Source organism: Nerophis lumbriciformis, linkage group LG05 (assembly GCF_033978685.3).
Source record: "Nerophis lumbriciformis linkage group LG05, RoL_Nlum_v2.1, whole genome shotgun sequence".
In the NCBI taxonomy this organism is placed as follows: Eukaryota; Metazoa; Chordata; class Actinopteri; order Syngnathiformes; family Syngnathidae; genus Nerophis; species Nerophis lumbriciformis.
This window is the reverse complement of record NC_084552.2, coordinates 14375001-14397500: the sequence shown is the minus strand read 5'-3', so window position 1 is coordinate 14397500 and position 22500 is coordinate 14375001. Positions and strand designations below refer to the sequence as shown.

Sequence of the window (22500 nt, the reverse complement as noted above, 5' to 3'; positions counted from 1 at the left end):
TTTTAGTCCGGGGCGGTTTATTGGTGGACAAAATTATGAAATATGTAATTCATAGAAGGTGCGGCTAATAATCCGGTGCGCCTTATAGTGCGGAAAATACGGTACACATATATACACATATAAATATAAATATATATATATACACATATAAATATATATATATATATATACACATATAAATATATATATATATATATATACACACAAATATATATATACACACACACACACACACACACACACACACACACACGCGCACACACACATATATACATATATATATATATATATATATATGTGTGTGTATATATATATACATATATATATATATTTATACGTATATATATATATATATATATATATATATATATATATATATATATATATATATATATATATATATATATATATATATATATATATATACACACACACACACATTTTTTAAAATCTGCGATGTATGAAGCCACAATTTGAAGTGCGATGTGGCAAGCAAGGGATAACTGTACAGTGAAATTGTACAGTATAGTCATAGTTGATATTCGCCTATAAGCGGTTTGCCATCCGCTTCTCGGCATATTTGCGGATTTCTTTTTTCTTTTTTGAACTGCAAATAATTAGTTTAGCACTATAACTTAAAGAGAAAGTAGTCTAGTGGTGCTATCTGCAGGTGAAATAAAAAACTACATAAAAGCATACTATAAAAAAAGTGTGTGTGTGTTTTTGATTCAACTTCGTTTTGTATTACGACAGAAAAGCATTGCACGCATGTAAACATATTGCTTTTAAACCTTTAAAGCACAGGTGTCAAATTGAAGACCTGCATAACAAATTGCATAATTTTTCAAGACCTAATGAACCTCTTTGGATTAAAGGCAAGACCTGCCAAAGGCTGGAAAAATGTGCCAAGCATTTCCTGAACAGCGGTTTTTGAAAAGCTGCACACTTTTGAGCGTAGGAGCTGAGAGTGGAAAGTAAAGAATAGAAGGAAGTTTAAAACAAATCAAAAGTTGTGTCACCTTCTGCCCAGCACTTGCTTGACCTTGACGACTGTGTTGGCAGCATTGCGGACGCGTCCTTGCTGAGCTGCGATCCCCACAATCTGCAGAGAGGAACATACACATAGGGGTGGAACCATTGATCCATGTACAGTATATTCCTACATCCATCTGATCCAGAAGATATTCATCGCTCTAACATCTTTTAAAAGGTTTGATCAATTCTAGAAAAGAAAACTTTAAGAATGTCAGAGTTTATATAAAGTTTTTTTAGCACTTTAAAATATAGGAACACATTAAACATTTTGCGTCTGTGATGTCATCACCACGCGCCATTAAAACACTAACGGATACCGGAAAAAAGCAGGATAACGAGAAATTAACAAACATTGCTTCATTTTTTTTTTGGGCTAAAAAGTTACTGAATCAACTACAAATCACTGAACTGTTTTGGATTGTATCGTCAACCTCAATTTATGATTAGAATTATTGTTCAAACTAATCGTTACACTCCTAATACATATATACCGTATTTTTCGGACTATAAGGCGCACTTAAAATCCTATAATTTTCTCAAAAATCAACAGTGCGCCTTATAACCCGGTGCGCCTAATGTACGGCATTATCCTGGTTGTGCTTACTGAACTTGAAGCAATTTTATTTGGTACATGGTAGGGATGTCCCGATCCAGGTTTTTGCACTTCCGATCCGATACCGATATTGTTTTTGCATTTCCGATCCGATACCGATACTGACCGATACCGATACTGACTGATACTGGCCTATCTGAGCATGTATTAAAGTTTAAAGTTATTTAGCCTACTTAGTTGTCAGAATCATGTTGAAAAGGGTTTTAGTACTCTTGATAACAACTAGCCAGCTGAATTAGGGGAGTTTGAATAATACACAATGGTTGGTAACAAGAAACTGACCTGTTTATTCAAGGATAAACACAAAATAGACAAAATTATACATGACAAACAGAAATGGCATCATTGAACTAGGGCTGGGCGATATGGCCTTTTTTTAATATTGCGATATTTTAAGGCCATATTGCGATACACAATATATATCTCGATATTTTGCCTTAGCCTTGAATGAACACTTGATGCATATAATCACAGCAGTATGATGATTCTATGTGTTTTGATTGATTGATTGAGACTTTTATTAGTAGGTTGCACAGTGAAGTACATATTCCGTACAATTGACCACTAAATGGTAACACCCCAATAAGTTTTTCAACTTGTTGATTCATGATACAGATATATACTATCAGATATATACTATCATCATAATACAGTCATCACACAAGATAATCACATTGAATTATTTACATTATTTATAATCCAGGGTGTGGAGAGGGGCGCCGGATGTAAGTGTCAAAAAGACAACCAAAAGAGTTTGATATGAGAATAAATCTAAAGTTAAAATATAGGGTAGAAATGCACCCATTCGCAGGAAATGTAGTCTTGATTTTCAAAATGTTCTTTCAAGGCTTGCATGGCTACATTAAAACATTCTTCTTCATACTGCATTAATGTATGCTACTTTTAAAATTTCATGCAGAGAAGGAAATCACAACTAAAAAAATCACTAATTTTTTCATACAGTGTTGATGTGGCAATTTTTGCCTCTGCATTTTGATGGCGTGGACGTGTGGCACCGAATGGAGATAAGCGTCTCGACAGACGTCACAATATTTTAACAATGATGACGAAAACTGTTGTCTCTGTCGTGTCCGTGTGTCGAAAATTGTTATGCGCTTATTTTTTTATTTGATTTTGTGCGTGGCATAGATTTGCCGTGCGCAGAGGACGCTTGAGCAGGCGCGCACCTTAGCGGCTGCGCTAGCATCACAGCTAACGTTAGCCATGCCGCTACCTCGCTCTCTGCTGGGAGAGGACGTATACGTATGTGACGTATGACGTGACAGTATGTGACGTATGTCGTGACAGTATGTGACGTGTGTAAGAAGGTGCGCTCGCTGTCTGTAAGAGGGAGACACAGGAAAAAGTGAGAAGAGCCTGTCGTGTAATGCCAGCAGCTAAAAGCAACTGCGTGAGAATTGTGGATGTGTTGAAGGTGTGCTGGAAAATGCGGAACGGAAATTACGGAGCAGCAGAAAAGTGGAATGTATTATTTAAATCGGTGCGTTGGAAAACACGGACCGGAGTTTTTTTTTAAACTGGATCTGGATCGGCATTTTCCCATGCCTTGCCGATACGCAATTTTTGGCAAATATCGGCAGCCGATCCGATCCAAATATCGGATCGGCACATCCCTAGTACATGGTGTAATGATAACTGTGACCAGTAGTAGATGGCAGTCATACATAAGAGATACGTGTATACTGCAATATGATGTCAGTAAACAGCAAAACTTTAAATGTTCCAATGAGAATATAGAACATTACACACGGCGCTCAGAAATCTGTCAAAATGTTTTTAGTACAACTTCAGTAAGCTATGAAGCCGCACCGCTTGATGGATTGTCAGCGCATTAAACATACAAGTATTATTATGGTGTGTGTATAAGGACCGCAAAATGGCACCTATTAGCAGACATATTACCTGGCATTTGTTTCGCAATATTATGCAAAACCAACTTTTCTCACCTTCTGGTAGGACTGGGCGATATATCGATATACTCGATATATCGCGGGTTTGTCTCTGTGCGATATAGAAAATGACTATATCGTGATATTCGAGTATATGTTCTCACGCAGTTGCTTGTAGCTGCAGGCATGCGTTTTTCACTCTTTCTTGTCTCTCTCACAGACAGCAAGCGCACCTTCTTACATACGTCACATACGTATACGCCCTCTCGGAGCAGAGAGGTAGCAGCATGGGTAACATTAGCTGTGGTGCGAGTGGGAATACAAGAGAAAGAAGATGCGAATCTGGTAACAAATGAAGGAAGAATTAATTCCCAAGAAAAACAGCACAGGGTCCATCGTCTGGCGGTGGTTTGGCTTCAAGCGGGAAGATGTTGAACAGACAACAGTAATATGTCAAGTATGCGGCAAAAGCATTGCTACAAAAAGTAGCAGCACTGCTAATATGTAGCATCATTTGAAAAGTCACTCGCTAGAGAATGAAGACTGCTTGAAACTCTGCATGTCAACATCTCCGGCCGGTGCCACACCAACAAAATGCCGAGGCAACCATTTCCACATCAACGTCGTATGAAAAAATAGTCAACAACAGAAGGAGATAACGTCCGCAGTAACCTACCACATAGCGATTTGATTTCCTATTATGCAGCTCATTTTTATTTGACACTTATTGAAATATCTTGTGTGACATCATGCACAAAAGTGCACTTTATTTATTTTAAACTATTGTAGTGGCGTTCTGTACAAAAAGTGCACTTTAAAGGCCTACTGAAACCCACTACTACCGACCACGCAGTCTGATAGTTTATATATCAATGATGAAATCTTAACATTGCAACACATGCCAATACGGCCGGGTTAACTTATAAAGTGCAATTTTAAATTTCCTGCGAAACTTCCGGTTGAAAACGTCTAGGTCTGATGACGTATGCGCGTGACGTCGATGGTTGAAACGGAAGTATTGGGACGCCATTGTATCCAATACAAAAAGCTCAGTTTTCATCGCAAAATTCCACAGTATTCTGGACATATGTGTTGGTGAATCTTTTGCAATTTGTTTAATGAACAATGGAGACTGCAAAGAAGAAAGCTGTAGATGCGATCGGTGTATTAGCGTCTGGCTACAGCAACACAACCAGACTTTGACTTGGATAGCAGACGCGCTATCCGACGCTAGCCGCCGACCGCATCGATGATCGGGTGAAGTCCTTCGTCGCTCCGTCGATCGCTGGACCGCAGGTGAGCTTCGGTGTTGATGAGCAGATGAGGGTTGGCGTAGGTGGAGAGCTAATGTTTTTATCATAGCTCTGTCGAGGTCCGTAGCTAAGTTAGATTCCATGGCGTCGTTAGCAACAGCATTGTTAAGCTTCGCCAGGCTGGAAAGCATTAACCGTGTAGTTACAGGTCCATGGTTTAATAGTATTGTTGATTTTCTGTCTATCCTTCCAGTCAGGGGTTTATTTCTTTTGTTTCTATCTGCAGTTAAGCCCGATGCTATCACGTTAGCGCCATAGCTAAAGTGCTTCCCCGATGTATTGTCGTGGAGATAAAAGTCACTGTGAATGTCCATTTCGCGTTCTCGACTCTCATTTTCAAGAGGATGTAGTATCCGAGGTGGTTTAAAATACAAATCCGTGATCCACAATAGAAAAAGGAGAGAGTGTGGAATCCAATGAGCCCTTGTACCTAAGTTACGGTCAGAGCGAAAAAAGATGCGTCCTGCACTGCACTCTAATACTTCACTCTCACGTTCCTCATCCACGAATCTTTCATCCTGGCTCAAATTAATGGGGTAATCGTCGCTTTCTCGGTCCCAATCGCTCTCGCTGCTGGTGTAAACAATGGGGAAATGTGAGGAGACTATGGCGTCACATTAGTGCCAAAAATCCGAGCGCATAAAAACTGTTATCGCGCGCTGATTCTCCACTTCGTGCGAGCGCGACACCCTTTTGCGCGCGCGTGGTGCCTTTTTGCGCGCGTGCGGTGCCTTTTTGCGCGCGCGCGGTGCCTTTCTGCGCGCTCTCTGTGTACTCCTGGCATCTCTCCTCGCGCTGTCATGTTTCTTTTTGGCACTTTGGGGGCGGGTATGCTTAGACGCCCCCTCCTTTCTGATTGGTCAGGCGAAAAACGCTGAAAAATGCTCAGAGCCAATCAGAAGTATAGCAGGGCGGGTCATCGTCAATATGTATCAAGATTTACGGAGGAAGAAGTGGATAAAAAAAATGTCGCGCGCTGATGAAGGTTATTTCATACCACATAAACACAATACAGGGTAATACAAAATGTGACCCAAATAAATAATAAGACAACAAACACCATAATCACATCTTTCAGCCAGAACTGGTCCACCAGCAATAACATACATTTTAAAATGTTAAAAATAGCTTTTAATAATGTATTCTGAAACAGTTTAAAATAATCAGAGAACTGACTAACACTGACCCTACACAACTATGTTGCACAATTAAGTCTTTTTTTTTAAAGCGAAAGAGGTAATTTCAACAGGTACAGCATCCTATGTCATATCTACATGTAATAAGATTTGTAACAAGGCAAACCGTTTGTAAATTAGGTCAAAAATCGAGCAAGTTATGGTAATTTATTTAGTACATGTACCATTGACATCAATGTAATGATTGAGGCTAGATGTCCGAGGTAAGATGGCTACAACGTTGCTACGCTGGAGAATGATTGGTTATATGAAAAATGCTCACAGCCAATCAGAAAGAAGGGGCCGTCTAAGCATACCCGCCCCCAAAGTGCCAAAAAGAAACATGACAGCGCGAGGAGAGATGCCAGGAGTACACAGAGAGCGCACAGAAAGGCACCGCGCGCGCGCAAAAAGGCACCGCGCGCGTACAGAAAGGCACCGCGCGCGCGCGCGCGCAAAAATGCACCACGCGCGCGCAAAAGGGTGTCACGCGCGCACGAAGTGGAGAATCAGCGCGCGATAACAGTTTTTATGTGCTCGGATTTTTGGCACTAATGTGACGCCATAGGAGACTTTCAACTTGTGACGTCACGCTACTTCCGGTACAGGCAAGGCTTTTTTTTTATCAGCGACCAAAAGTTGCGAACTTTATCGTCGTTGTTCTATACTAAATCCTTTCAGCAAAAATATGGCAATATCGCGAAATGATCAAGTATGACACATAGAATGGATCTGCTATCCCCGTTTAAATAAAAAAAAATCATTTCAGTAGGCCTTTAATTTAGTGTTGTTTTGATATGTCATCTTAGTGACATCATGCACAAAAGTGCACTAATAGCTTGTTTTAAAATGTCTCTGACAATCTTGCACTTTCTGTTTTGAAATGACATGAATGTTTGTGCCACTGCTTAATAACTGTTTAATAAATACACTTTTGGTCAAATGACTTAGTTGTGATTTCCCTCTCTGCATGAAAGTTTAAAATGAGCATATATTAATGCAGTATGAAGAAGAATGTTTTAATGTAGACACATAGAATCATCATACTGCTGTGATTATATGTATCAAGTGTTCATTCAAGGCCAAGGCAAAATATGGAGATATATATCGTGTATCATGACATGGCCTAAAAATATCGAGATATTAAAAAAGGGTCATATCGCCCAGCCCTACCTTCTGGTACCTGCTCATGTGTATTTGGGATCTGCATAAGTCCTGAAAATGTGCGCCAGTCCGCCATTGTAGTCCGTGCTGACTCCTTAGTCATAAGTTTCTTATTTTTCTTTACCTTCTTAAGTGGCATTCATCTTCCGCTGTTGCCATTTCTAATATAAAGTAGCGTAAAATTCTTACTTATATCTGTCAGTAGACTAGCTATTAAAGCGCTACAAACTGTAGTGAGTTCACATTATTCACCCACGGAACTTTAGTTATTAGAGAGTTCCGGTTGGACGGTTTTTCACAGGACACATTTCCGGCGTTGGTGTTGCATTATTGAGCCACGGGTGAGGAGATGCTGCTCCGTTATTGATTGAAGTAAAGTCTGAATGTCATTAAAACAGTTAGCTCCATCATTGACACTTCTTCCACCCCTGTCCTTGCACGCTACAACAAGGATGGTGGGGAGAAAGACGCTGCCGAAGGTGAGCCACGTAAATAAGACCGCCCACAAAACGGCGCATCCTGAAGAGAGGTTCAGAAAGCTACTTGAAGATGGTCTGTAAAACAATCTAAAAAACACTTTCCCCAAAGAACCACCATCACCACAAGATAGCGTTTTAAATTTAGAAAAAAAATAATAATATGACCCCTTTAATGCGCCTTATAATCCGGTGTGTCTTTTATCCTTCGTCTTGTGTTAGGGTCGGTACCGACCCGTTTTAGTTTTTAAATGCATAAAAGAACCACATAAATTTATTTTTTTGCATCAAGGCTTTTTGACTTTGTCAGGAACCTCTATTTCAACAAAATAAAACATCCATCCATCCATCCATCCATCTTCTTCCGCTTATCCGAGGTCGGGTCGCGGGGGCAGCAGCTTAAGCAGGGAAGCCCAGACTTCCCTCTCCCCAGCCACTTCGTCCAGCTCCTCCCGGGGGATCCCGAGGCGTTCCCAGGCCAGCCGGGAGAGATAGTCTTCCCAGCGCGTCCTGGGTCTTCCCCGTGGCCTCCTACCGGTCGGACGTGCCCGAAACACCTTCCTAGGGAGGCGTTCGGGTGGCATCCTGACCAGATGCCCGAACCACCTCATCTGGCTCCTCTCGATGTGGAGGAGCAGCGGCTTTACTTTGAGCTCCCCCCGGATGACAGAGCTTCTCACCCTATCTCTAAGGGAGAGCCCCGCCACTCGGCGGAGGAAACTCATTTCGGCCGCTTGTACCCGTGATCTTGTCCTTTCGGTCATGACCCAAAGCTCATGACCATAGGTGAGGATGGGAACGTAGATCGACCGGTAAATCGAGAGCTTTGCCTTCCGGCTCAGCTCCTTCTTCACCACAACGGATCGATACAGCGTCCGCATTACTGAAGATGCCGCACCGATCCGCCAGTCGATCTCACGATCCACTCTTCCCCCACTCGTGAACAAGACTCCGAGGTACTTGAACTCCTCCACTTGGGGCAAGATCTCCTCCCCAACCCGGAGATGGCACTCCACCCTTTTCCGGGAGAGAACCATGGACTCGGACTTGGAGGTGCTGATTCCCATCCCAGTCGCTTCACACTCGGCTGCGAACCGATCCAGTGAGAGCTGAAGATCCTGGCCGGAGGAAGCCATCAGGACCACATCATCTGCAAATAGCAGAGACCTAATCCTGCAGCCACCAAACCAGATCCCCTCAACGCCCTGGCTGCGCCTAGAAATTCTGTCCATAAAGGTTATGAACAGAATCGGTGACAAAGGGCAGCCTTGGCGGAGTCCAACCCTCACTGGAAACGTGTCCGACTTACTGCCGGCAATGCGGACCAAGCTCTGACACTGATTATACAGGGAGCGAACTGCCACAATAAGACAGTCCGATACCCCATACTCTCTGAGCACTCCCCACAGGACTTCCCGGGGTACACGGTCGAATGCCTTCTCCAAGTCCACAAAGCACAAGTAGACTGGTTGGGCAAACTCCCATGCACCCTCAAGGACCCTGCCGAGAGTATAGAGCTGGTCCACAGTTCCACGACCAGGACGAAAACCACACTGTTCCTCCTGAATCCGAGGTTCGACTATCCGGCGTAGCCTCCTCTCCAGTACACCTGAATAGACCTTACCGGGAAGGCTGAGGAGTGTGATCCCACGATAGTTGGAACACACCCTCCGGTTCCCCTTCTTAAAGAGAGGAACCACCACCCCGGTCTGCCAATCCAGAGGTACCGCCCCCGATGTCCACGCGATGTTGCAGAGTCTTGTCAACCAAGACAGCCCCACAACATCCAGAGCCTTAAGGAACTCCGGGCGAATCTCATCCACCCCCGGGGCCTTGCCACCGAGGAGCTTTTTAACTACCTCGGCAACCTCAGCCCCAGAAATAGGAGAGCCCACCACAGATTCCCCAGGCCCTGCTTCCTCATAGGAAGACGTGCTGGTAGGATTGAGGAGGTCTTCGAAGTATTCCCTCCACCGATCCACAACATCCGCAGTCGAGGTCAGCAGAGCACCATCCCCACCATACACGGTGTTGACACTGCACTGCTTCCCCTTCCTGAGGCGGCGGATGGTGGTCCAGAATTGCTTCGAAGCCGTCCGGAAGTCTTTTTCCATGGCCTCCCCGAACTCCTCCCATGTCCGAGTTTTTGCCTCTGCGACCGCTGAAGCCGCACACCGCTTGGCCTGTCGGTACCTGTCTGCTGCCTCAGGAGTCCCATGAGCCAAAAGAACCCGATAGGACTCCTTCTTCAGCCTGACGGCATCCCTCACCGCCGGCGTCCACCAACGGGTTCTAGGATTACCGCCACGACAGGCACCAACTACCTTGCGGCCACAGCTCCAATCGGCCGCCTCGACAACAGAGGTACGGAACATCGTCCACTCGGACTCAATGTCCAGCACCTCCCTCGTGACATGTTCAAAGTTCTTCCGGAGGTGGGAATTGAAACTCTCTCTGACAGGAGACTCTGCCAGGCGTTCCCAGCAAACCCTCACAATGCGTTTGGGCCTGCCAGGTCTGTCCGGCATCCTCCCCCACCATCGCAGCCAACTCACCACCAGGTGGTGATCAGTAGAAAGCTCCGCCCCTCTCTTCACCCGAGTGTCCAAAACATGAGACCGCAAATCCGATGACACAACTACAAAGTCGATCATGGAACTGCGGCCTAGGGTGTCCTGGTGCCAAGTGCACATATGGACACCCTTATGCTTGAACATGGTGTTTGTTATCGACAATCTGTGACGACCACAAAAGTCCAATAACAGAACACCACTCGGGTTCAGATCCGGGCGGCCATTCTTCCCAATCACACCTCTCCAGGTTTCACTGTCGCTGCCAACATGAGCGTTGAAGTCCCCCAGTAGAACGAGGGAATCACCCGGGGGAGCACTCTCCAGTACTCCCTCGAGTGAATCCAAAAAGGGTGGGTACTCTGAGCTGCCGTTTGGCGCGTAAACGCAAACAACAGTCAGGACCCGTCCCCCCACCCGAAGGCGGAGGGAAGCTACCCTCTCGTCCACCGGGTTGAACTCCAACGTGCAGGCTTTGAGCCGAGGGGCAACAAGAATTGCCACCCCAGCCCGTCGCCTCTCACTGCCGGCAACGCCAGAGTGGAAGAGAGTCCAGCCCCTCTCAAGAGAAGTGGTTCCAGAGCCCTTGCTGTGCGTCGAAGTGAGTCCGACTATATCTAGCCGGAACTTCTCCACCTCACGCACTAGCTCAGGCTCCTTTCCCCCCCAGCAAAGTGACGTTCCACGTCCCAAGAGCCAGCTTATGTAGCCGAGGATCGGACCGCCAAGTGCCCTGCCCTTGGCTGCCGCCCAGCTCACACTGCACCCGACCTCTATGGCCCCTGCTATGGGTGGTGAGCCCATTGGAGGGGGGACCCACGTTGCCTCTTCGGGCTGTGTCCGGCCGGGCCCCATGGGGACAGGCCCGGCCACCAGGCGCTCGCCATCGTGCCCCACCTCCGGGCCTGGCTCCAGAGGGGGGCCCCGGTGACCCGCGTCCGGGCGAGGGAAATCTGGGTCCTTTGTTAGTGTTCTTCATAGAGGTCTTCGAGCTGCTCTTTGTCTGATCCCTCACCTAGGACCAGTTTGCCTTGGGAGACCCTACCAGGGGGCATAGAAACCCCCGGACAACATAGCTCCTAGGATCATTGGGACACGCAAACTCCTCTACCACGGTAAGGTGGCAGCTCAGAGAGGAGCAAAAATAAAGCAAAATAAAACAGTTTTTGTTTTTTTCACTAAATTATAACATGGTCTGGTTGAAATTATGACCTTGGTGTTGTTAGGGTCGGTTTCGACCCAGTTATAAAAATAAGATTATAAAGCAATAATTAGAGGCAAAACTGAACACACTGACAGCCAGCTCCTCTCCCAATCATGTGAGCTTTAGGGGATTCTCATTTTACCTTGTTATCCAGTACAAAAACAAACAAAGACGGGCATGTGAGGTCAATTCAGTATAGAGTTGGTGACTTGCAGAGTGCACATCTCCAATTTGCAGCATGCAAAAATGAAAAAAAGATTTACAGTGAGAGAAATTCTGGATAATATTTTTGGTAAAAATGAGGGAGAGGACACGGAGCAGCATAGTGATACGGATGAACAGGTTTCTGAGGAGGAGTATCATCCAGAAGACAGACATCTGATGAGTCTGATGAGGAGGTCATACCAAAGACTATAAAAATGGGAGCCATTACCTCTCTGCTTGGCACTCAGCATCAAGGGTTGGAATTAAAGTACCAATGATGGTCACACACACACTAGGTGTGGCGAAATTATTCTCTGCATTTGACCCATCACCCTTGATCACCCCCTGGGAGGTGAGGGGAGCAGTGGGCAGCAGCGGTGCCGCGCCCGGGAATCATTTTTGGTTATTTAACCCCCAATTCCAAGCCTTGATGCTGAGTGTCAAGCAGGGAGGTAATGGCTCCCATTTTTATAGTCTGTGGTATGACTCGGCCGGGATTTAATCTCACAACCTACCGATCTAAGGGCTGACACTCTAACCAATAGGCCACTGAGTATGTCTGGGGGTTATATTGAGGGTTAAATCACCAAAAATGATTCCTGGGCGCGGCACCGCTGCTGCCCACTGCTCCCCTCACCTCCCAGGGGGTGAACAAGGTGATGGGTCAAATGCAGAGGACACATTTCACCACACCTAGTGTGCGTGTGACAATCATTGATACTTTAACTTTAACTTAACTTAACTTGCTGTTTGTTTGACCTTGCAAATCTATATTTTGTGTTATGACTTGTTCTGCTTTTCATTTTGTGTTTGTCTTAAAGTTCTGTTGCTGAACAAAATACTTTAGCCTTTTTCTTGAAGTAAATATATATGGGTCGAAATTGACCCGTAACACCATAGATGTTACTTTAGTTAAAATTATTCAAATGAAAAAATAAATTAAACAAATGTATTCAAGAGATGTGTTCTAATACCTCTCAGTTAGTCAGGTAACACAACAACATTTTATTTATTTATACAATTCTCTTGAGATTCATTTTACAGTTTTTTTAATTGAAATCACGGGGTATACTGACAAAAAAAAGGCCCAATGGCCCACACCAAAAATATTAAAACCAATATTTTCATGGATAAAGAATTCTAACAAGGTAACCAAGAGATAAGAAACAAATTGGATGATAGATAATTGTTTTTAGTGTATTTTACAGCTGATTTAAGACATGGGTCAAAACCGACCCGTTAACATAAGAGATGGTAACAGAAAGCTAACACAAGAGGAAGGTTATATGAAAAAAGGCCTGAATAGACCAGCTCATCGGCAGTGCGCCTTATAATCCGGTGAGCACTATGGTCCGAAAAATACGGTATGTGTCATGAAGAGAACAATGTATGACATACATTGGTTTTGTGGCTCCAGCAGTGATTCTCAAACTGTGGTACGGGACCTCCATCTAGTGGTATGCCAAAGAATCGCTTGATTAAAGTACAGCGTTTTATTTTCCTATATTCAAACACTGCTCAAACTGTGTAATGTTACAGCAGCCAAAGATAGTAAATATACTTGTTAAATAGTACCGCTGCATTGTTTTAATGAATATTCAGGCCTTCTACGCTACTGTATTTTAATGCTAGGCATTATAGTGGTAAAAAGTTTGAGAACCACTGGTCTAAATAAACTAATATCATCCCTGAATCGTATCGGCAACATCAAATTATGATTCCAATTGTTGGTAAAACAAATCGATACACTCCTAATATTATACAATATATGTGTCTTGAAGAAGTCAATAATAAATTATATACAAACAAAAAACCAGTGAAGTTGGCACGTTGTGTAAATGGTAAATAAAAACAGAATACAATGATTTGCAATATTCAATTGAATAGACTGCAAAGACAATACATTTAATGTTAGAACTGGAAAACTTAATTTTTTGCAAATATTAGCTCATATGGAATTTGATGCCTACAACATGTTTCAAAAAAGCTGGCACAAGTGGCAAAAAAGACTGAGAAAGTTGAGGACTGCTCATCAAACACTTATTTGGAACATCCCACAGGTGAACAGGCAAATTGGGAACAGGTGGGTGCCATGATTGGGTATAAAAGCAGCTTCCATGAAATGTTCAGTCAAGGATGGGGCGAGGGTCACCATTTTGTCAACAAATGCGTGAGCAAACTGTCCAACAGATTAAGAGTAACATTTCCCAACGAGCTACTGCAAGGAATTTAGGGATTTCACCATCTAAATATCATCAAAAGGTTCGGAGTATCTGGAGAAATCACTGCACGTAACATTGAATGCCCATGATCTTGGATACCTCAGGCGGTACTGCATCAAAAAGCGACATCGGTGTGTAAAGGATATCACCACATGGGCTCAGGGACACTTCAGAAAACCATTGTCAGTAACTACAGTTGGTCGCTACATCTGTAAGTGCAAGTTAAAACTCTACTATGCAAAGCGAAAGCCATTTATCAACAACACCCAGAAACGCCGCCAGCTTCCCTGGGCCCGAGCTCATCTACGATGGACTGATGCAAAGTGGAAAATTGTTCTGTGGTCTGACGAGTACACATTTCACAGTTTCGCTTTTGGAAACTGTGGACATTTTGTCCTCCGGAACAAAAAAGAAAAGAACCATCCGGATTGTTATAGGTGCAAAGTTCAAAAGCCAGCATCTGTGATGGTATGGGGGTGTATTAGTGCCCAAGGCATGGGTAACTTACACATCTGTGAAGGCACCATTGACGCTGAAAGGTACATACAGGTTTTGGAGCAACATACGTTGCCATCCAAGCAACGTTGTCATGGACGCCCCTGCTTATTTCAGCAAGACAATGCCAAGCCACGTGTTGCAACAGCGTGGCTTCATAGTAAAAGAGTGCGGGTACTAGACTGGCCTGCCTGTAGTCCAGACCGGTCTCCCGTTGAAAATGTGTGGCGCATTATGAAGCCTAAAATACCACAACGGAGACCCCGGTCTATTCAAGCAAGAATGGGAAAGAATTCCATCTGAAAAGCTTCAAAAATGTGTCTCCTCAGTTCCCAAACGTTTACTGAGTGTTGTTAAAAGGAAAGGCCATGTAACACAGTGGTAAAAATGCCCCTGTGACAACTTTTTTACAATGTGTTGATGCCATTAAATTCTAAGTTAATGATTATTTGCAAAAAAAAAAGTAAAAACACTTTCTCTGTTCGGACATTAAATATGTTGTCTTTGCAGTCTATTCAATTGAATATAAGTTGAAAAGGATTTGCAAATCATTGTATTCTCTTTTTTATTTACGAATCATGTAAATGTGCCACTCTTTTTGGATTCCCTTGAGGGAGTACTAGAGAGTGCTCCCCTCGGGTGATTCCCTTGTTCTGCTGGGGGACTTCAACGCTCATGTTGGCGTAATTGGGAAGAATGGCCGCCTGGATCTGATCCAGAGTGGTACTTTGTTATTGGACTTTTGTGCTCGTCACGGATTGTCCATAACAAACACAATGTTCAAACATCAGTGTCCATATGTGCACTTGGCACCAGGACACCCTCGGCCGCAGTTCCATGATTGACTTTGTAGTTGTGTGATCGGATTTGCGGCCTCATGTTTTGGACACTCGGGTGAAGAGAGGGTCACTGTCAACACCGTGTATGGTGAGGATGGTGTGCTGCTGACCTCGACTGCGGCTGTTGCGGATCGGTGGAGGGAATACTTCGAAGACCTCCTCAATCCCACCAACACGCCTTCCGAAGAGGGAGCAGTGCCTGGGGAATATGTGGTGGGCTCTACCTATTTTTTGGGATGAGGTTGCTGAGGTAGTTAAAAAGTTCCTCAGTGGCAAGGCCCCGGGGGTGGATGAGATCCGCCCGGAGTTCCTTAAGGCTCTGGATGCTGTGGGGCTGTCTTGGTTGACAAGACTCTGCAACATCGCGTGGACATCGGGGGCGGTACCTCTGGATTGGTAGACCGGGGTGGTGGTTCCTCTCTTTAAGAAGGGGAACCGAAGGGTGTGTTCCAACTATCGTGTGATCACACTCCTCAGCCTTCCCGGTAAGGTCTATTCAGGTGTACAGGAGAGGAGGCTACGCCGGATAGTCGAACCTCGGATCCAGGAGGAACAGTGTGGTTTTCGTCCTGGTCGTGGAAGGGTAGACCAGCTCTATACTCTTGGCAGGGTCCTTGAGGGTTCATGGGAGGTTGCCAAACCAGTCTACATTTGCTTTGTAGACTTTGAGAAGGCATTCGACCGTGTCCCCCGGGAAGTGCTCAGAGAGTATGGGATATCGGACTGTCTAATTGTGGCGGTCCGCTCCCTGTATGATCAGTGTCAGAGCTTGGTCCGCATTGCCGGCAGTAAGTCGGACCCGTTTCCAGTGAGGGTTGGACTCCGCCAAGGCTGCCCTTTGTCACCGATTCTGTTCATAACTTTTATGGACAGAATTTCTCTGTGCAGTCAGGGCATTGAGAGGATCCGGTTTGGTAGCTGCAGGATTAGGTCTCTGCTTTTTGCAGATGATGTGGTCCTGATGGCTTCATCTGGCCAGGATCTTCAGCTCTCACTGGATCGGTTCGCAGCAGAGTGTGAAGTGACTGGGATGACAATCAGCACCTCAAAGTCCGAGTCCATGGTTCTCGCCCGGGAAAGAGTGGAGTGCCATCTCCAGGTCGGGGAGGAGATCTTTCCCCAAGTGGAGGAGTTTAAGTACCTAGGAGTCTTGTTCACGAGTGAGGGAAGAGTGGATCGTGAGATCAACAGTGCGGCGTCTTCAGTATCGATCCGTTGTGGTGAAGAAGGAGCTGAGCCGGAAGGCAAAGCTCTCAATTTACCGGTCGATCTACGTTCCCATCCTCACCAATGGTCATGAGCTTTGGGTTATGACCGAAAGGACAAGATCACGGGTACAAGCGGCCGAAATGAGTTTCCTCTGCCCAGTGGCGGAGCTCTCCCTCAGAGATAGGGTGAGAAGCTCTGCCATCCGGTAGAAACTCAGAGTAAAGCCGCTGCTCCTCCACATTGAGAGGAGCCAGATGAGGTGGTTCGGGTATCTGCTCAGAATGCCACCCGAACGCCTCTCTAGGGAGGTGTTTAGGGCACGATTGACTGGCAGGAGGCCACGGGGAAGACCCAGGACATGTTGGGTAGACTATGTCTCCCGGCTGGCCTGGGAACGCCTCGGGATCCCCCGGGAGGAGCTGGACGAAGTGGCTGGGGAGCGGGAAGTCTGGGCTTCCCTGCTTTAGGCTGCTGCCCCCGCGACCCGACCTCGGTTAAGCGGAAGAAAATGGATGGACGGATGGACAACGTGCCAACTTCATTGGTTTTGGGTTTTGTGCATTGGCTTTGTAGAGCGAGCAACAACAGTACATGGAAATAGCATCCGATAAAAAAAAAGGACATACAAATGCAATTGGTGGTGAACTGAAAATGGAACTATGAATATGGAAGTGTACCTGCTCCTTGTCTCTGTAGGCGACAACAGCTGGAGTCACTCGGTCTCCCGCATCGTTGGCGATGACGTCAGCTCGGCCGTCCTATTCAAACACGTTACAGCCTGATCACAGCAAACTACACCAATAAACCTCGCAAGTGTTGTAAATGTAATATGTAATAAGTAATATGTAATATATAAATGTAATATCGCTCTCATTAGCAGTAAATGGCTTTTTAGCATAAGGCAATGGAAGCCAGCTTACACCACGTTAGCCTCGGAACCGGAAAATACATTTTCGTGGAATTATGGCGTCGTAATTACGTCTTTAACGCTGACTACGGTATCCAATGGAATGAAAGAGATTACACAAACATTAATTGTGGGGAAAATACCTTCAATATCGCAACACAGGCACATGTGTAACCGAAGTGAACGCCAATGGCAGCCATGCTGGAAGTACAGTTACCGGCGTCACGTGGGCGCAGGCACGCGACAGCTTCCGGGGCATGATTTTCAAAACAAAAGCAGGACCGGTGTCGTGATTTTAAGTAGAACAGTACTGTACAAACGCAATATAACAATTATTATATCAAGTGTATATATGTATATATATATATATATATATATATATATATATATTGGGAAACAATCTAAATTCAAAAAATATATTGGTGTTTATAGCATACTTGCCAACCCTCCCGGATTTTCCGGGAGACTCCTGAAATTCAGCGCCTCTCCCGAAAAGCTCCCGGGACAAATTTTCTCCCGAAAATCTCCCGAAATTCAGGTGGATCTGAGTGACGTGTCGACAGCCTGTTTTCACGTCCGCTTTCCCACAATATAAACAGCGTGCCTGCCCAATCACGTTATAACCGTAGAATGATCGAGGGGTGAGTTCTTGGTTTCTTATGTGTGTTTATTGTTAGGCAGTTTCATTAACGTCCTCCCAGCGCGGCAACAACACACAACAACAGCAGTCACGTTTTCGTCCACCGTAAAGCAGTTCGTCTGCCGTAAACAGCAATGTTGTGACACTCTTAAACAGGACAATACTGCCCTCTACTGTACATGCATATGTGACAATAACATCTACAGCTTTCAGAGAGTGCAGTGCACAACTGGAGACGAAGCAGAATGCATCATCAGCATGGTTAGAAAAATAGTGACAGAGAATAGAACAAGGATGGACAATTCAACCCTTAACTCAATAATGAGTAGATGAGTGTTATGTGTGTGTATATGTGGAAATAAATGAACACTGAAATTCAAGTATTTCTTTTATTTATATATATATATATATATATATATATATATATAATAAAATAAATATATATATATATAGCTAGAATTCACTGAAAGTCAAGTATTTCTTATATATATATATATATATATATATATATATATATATATATATATATATATATATATTAAATACCTGACTTGGTAAATTCTAGCTGTAAATATACTCCTCCCCTTTTAACCACGCCCCCAGCCCCCCCCCAAATCGGAGGTCTCAAGGTTGGCAAGTATGGTTTATATATTTTATAATTTGCTTTTATTATTCTTTTTTAGTTAAAATTACGTTTTCTTCCAAGTAGTAAAGATAGCAAAACACCACAAAAGTGAGTGGGTGTAAAAAGGGAAAAGATTAATTTAAATGATAAAATCAATGTATTAGGGCTGTGAATCTTTGGGTGTCCCACGATTCGATTCAATATCGATTCTTGGGGTCACGATTCGATTCAAAATCTATATTGTTTTGTTGGGTTGATTAATTAAAAAAAAAAAAAAAAAAAAAAAATCGATTTAAAAAAAAAAAAAGAGAATCGATTCTGAATCGCACAACATGAGAATCGCGATTCAAATTCGAATCGATTTTTTCCCACACCCCTATTATTATTATTGCACTGTTGTGGATATACAGTGACGCTGTCTCCGGCTCAGGGAGGACACTTGCTGAGGGACTTGTAGCTATTAATAACAGCACTACTATGTCGCTGCTACTTCTCAGCTCCTTGCTGCTGTTAAATGGAGTGTTGCATTCTCATTCTGCAGCAGGAACCTGTGACGGTGAGAGCCAGTTGCGAGATCAGTATTTCAATTGATCAAAGTCTTTAAATGCATTGTACAGTACAGTATGTATTGCATGTCATCCCATATTAAAATGGCGACTAACTACAAACCTGTCTTGCAGTGTGCGTGGGATTCCTCAACAGGCTTTATGGAAGTGTGACATCTGCTCACAAGGAGCTCACGCCTGCCCTGGTGGAGGAAGAACTGTTCCAGGCCTGTTCCGTTGCCCAGGGGAAGGAAGCCAGGCTGGTGAGAACACTCTAGCTTTACTTCCAAACATGGGAGACAAACTTTTCTGCAGAAAATTGCTTAAAAGACTGGAGTGCTCCTGTTGTATACAAATCCCGTTTCCATATGAATTGGGAAATGGTGTTAGATGTAAATATAAACGGAATACAATGATTTGCAAATCATTTTCAACCCATATTCAATTGAATGCACTACAAAGACAAGATATTTGATGTTCAAACTCAAACTTAATTTTTTTTTTGCAAATAATAATTAACTTAGAATTTCATGGCTGCAACACGTGCTAAAGTAGTTGGGAAAGGGCATGTTCACCACTGTGTTACATGGCCTTTCCTTTTAACAACATTCAGTAAACGTTTGGGAACTGAGGAGACACATTTTTTAAGCTTCTCAGGTGGAATTCTTTCCCATTCTTGCTTGATGTACAGCTTAAGTTGTTCAACAGTCCGGGGGTCTCCATTGTGGTATTTTAGGCTTCATAATGCGCCACACATTTTCAATGTCTGGACTACAGGCAGGCCAGTCTAGTACCCGCACCCTTTTACTATGAAGCCACGTTGATGTAACACGTGGCTTGGCATTGTCTTGCTGAAATAAGCAGGGGCGTCCATGGTAACGTTACTTGGATGTCAACATATATTGCTCCAAAACCTGTATGTACCTTTCAGCGTCAATGGTGCCTTCACAGATGTGTAAGTTACCCATGCCTTGGGCACTAATACACCCCCATACCATCACAGATGCTGGCTTTTCAACTTTGCGCCTATAACAATCCGGATGGTTCTTTTCCTCTTTGGTCCGGAGGACACAACGTCCACAGTTTCCAAAAACAATTTGAAATGTGGACTCGTCAGACCACAGAACACTTTTCTACTTTGTATCAGTCCATCTTAGATGAGCTCAGGCCCAGCGAAGCCGACGGCGCTTCTGGGTGTTGTTGATAAACGGTTTTCATCTTGCAGAGGAGAGTTTTAACTTGTACTTACAGCTGTAGCGACCAACTGTAGTTACTGACAGTGGGTTTCTTAAGTGTTCCTGAGCCCATGTGGTGATATCATTTACACACTGATGTTACTTGTTGATGCAGTACAGCCTGAGGGATCGAAGGCCACGGGCTTAGCTGCTTACGTGCAGTGATTTCTCCAGATTCTCTGAACCCTTTGATGATATTACGGACCGTAGATGGTGAAATCCCTTGCAATAGCTGGTTGAGAAAGGTTTTTCTTAAACTGTTCAACAATTTGCTCACGCATTTGTTGACAAAGTGGTGACCCTCGCCCCATCCTTGTTTGTGAATGACTGAGCATTTCATGGAATCTACTTTTATACCCAATCATGGCACCCACCTGTTCCCAATTTGCCTGTTCACCTGTGGGATGTTCCAAATAAGTGTTTGATGAGCATTCCTCAACTTTATCAGTATTTATTGCCACCTTTCCCAACTTCTTTGTCACGTGTTGCTGGCATCAAATTCTAAAGTTAATGATTATTTGCAAAAAAAAAAAAAAAAGTGTTTATCAGTTTGAACATCAAATATGTTGTCTTTGTAGCATATTCAACTGAATATGGGTTGAAAATGATTTACAAATCATTGTATTCCGTTTATATTTACATCTAACACAATTTCCCAACTCATATGAAAGCGGGGTTTGTAGAATCGGGGATCTTAACCTTTCAGACCTCGGGGACCCAACGTTTCCACTACAGATGAGCCCGGGGCCCGCTCAAATATTAACACTGAATCAGTAATCTTACTCTTGATTTTAACCATATTGAATAATTATATCTAACCTATACTCACAGCTTGTCAATTATATGAAAGCATGTGTTAATCACAAATATTATTTATTGCACACAATAACCTTAGGCTTAGGTCAGGCTGATTAGAAAAACAAGTACTAGCCCAATGTACTGCATAAGAAGGCACTCAATAATTGAGGAAACAATTTACATACAATTATGTTGTGCTAGAATAAATCGACAAAATTAATCATGTTTTTAACTAAAGTGTCAATAAAATTAAAGTGCAAATGAAAGTACAGCTCCACCACTTTAGTCATAATTTTTGCGCTAAGAAACTTGACTTTCTTCTGTTTTCGTGGTATTAAGCGAGTATGGCCGACTCGACAACAGGTGCCATGTTTGCTACTGTGGTGATTTATACCGTAATAATAAGATTGTGAGCTGGCATGTGTTTGTAATTGGTCATTAAATGTAACTCATTTTAGATGGGGGGCCACATGGAGAAAAATCTACTCCCAAGTGGGCCGGACTGGTAAAATCACGGCACGATAACTTAAAAATAAAGATGACTTCAGATTATTTTCTTTGTTTAAAAATAGAACGAGCACATCCTGAAATTGTACAGATCGTAATGTTGGGGTTAATAATATTCTATCTTTATTTGTCGTTATTTATATTTTCTGAATAAATTATGTGATAATGTTCGTCAGTCTGATTGGTGTTCATTTTCAATCTATCAAGATAAAAAAAATTATATCAAAATCAAATTACAGTATATGTAGTTTGATCATTTTCCTCAACTGATGTACTAACATCGTGTGGTTTATTATCATCTACAAAGATACAAACAATTGCTATTGTGACATCCAGTGGACAAATTTAGAACAGCTGTTTCTTTCATTCAAAAATTTCAGGTTAATTTTCATACTTAGCAAACTCATCCCACGGACCGGATAAAACCTGTTTGCGGGCCGTACATTTGACACCCCTGCTTTAGAGGATTATTCTAGTGAGGAAATATGCCCTTAGTAAGCTTTAAAAGTGTACATGTCCATCACAAACTCTCCAGAGAGTGGTTGCTTTTGCCCCCAGGAAATTGTAATCCTACAGTAATGCAGCTTTGGATTTCAGGAGGAAGTGTAAAGACATTAGCAACATCTGGTAGGAAGCCCTCACAAGTAGGAGTAGAGGATAGGGGTCGGAGGTCACCCGACTCAAACTGATCACTGGAAATAGGTTGACTGACCGGCCCCAAGGCTAGAGCAACAATGAGTAACTGTCTTTGTGTAAAAGGTATTTAAGGACAGTCAGAGGATTATTCTACTAAGGAAATATTTAAGAGCGGCAT

General features: G+C 43.5%; 2 protein-coding genes across 2 annotated transcripts in view; one reads left to right on the top strand and one right to left on the bottom strand.

Annotated features, from left to right (window-relative positions):
* Nucleotides 1-17594, bottom strand: part of hspa14 (heat shock protein 14) — a 55766-nt gene extending 38172 nt beyond the window's left edge. The window contains exons 1-3 of the mRNA XM_061961242.1: nt 17480-17594; nt 17107-17187; nt 1020-1102 (exon numbers count right to left, since the gene is read on the bottom strand). Coding sequence (XP_061817226.1) covers nt 1020-1102; nt 17107-17187; nt 17480-17536 — 221 coding nt within the window. The 5' untranslated portion in view covers nt 17537-17594. The remainder of the gene's footprint in view (nt 1-1019; nt 1103-17106; nt 17188-17479) is intronic.
* A 1478-nt stretch (nt 17595-19072) lies between these two features.
* The window catches only part of cdnf (cerebral dopamine neurotrophic factor), an 11981-nt gene continuing 8553 nt past the window's right edge, over nt 19073-22500 (top strand). Inside the window, exons 1-2 of the mRNA XM_061961249.1 lie at nt 19073-19157; nt 19282-19409. Of these exons, the coding sequence (XP_061817233.1) occupies nt 19079-19157; nt 19282-19409 (207 nt within the window). The 5' untranslated portion in view covers nt 19073-19078. The remainder of the gene's footprint in view (nt 19158-19281; nt 19410-22500) is intronic.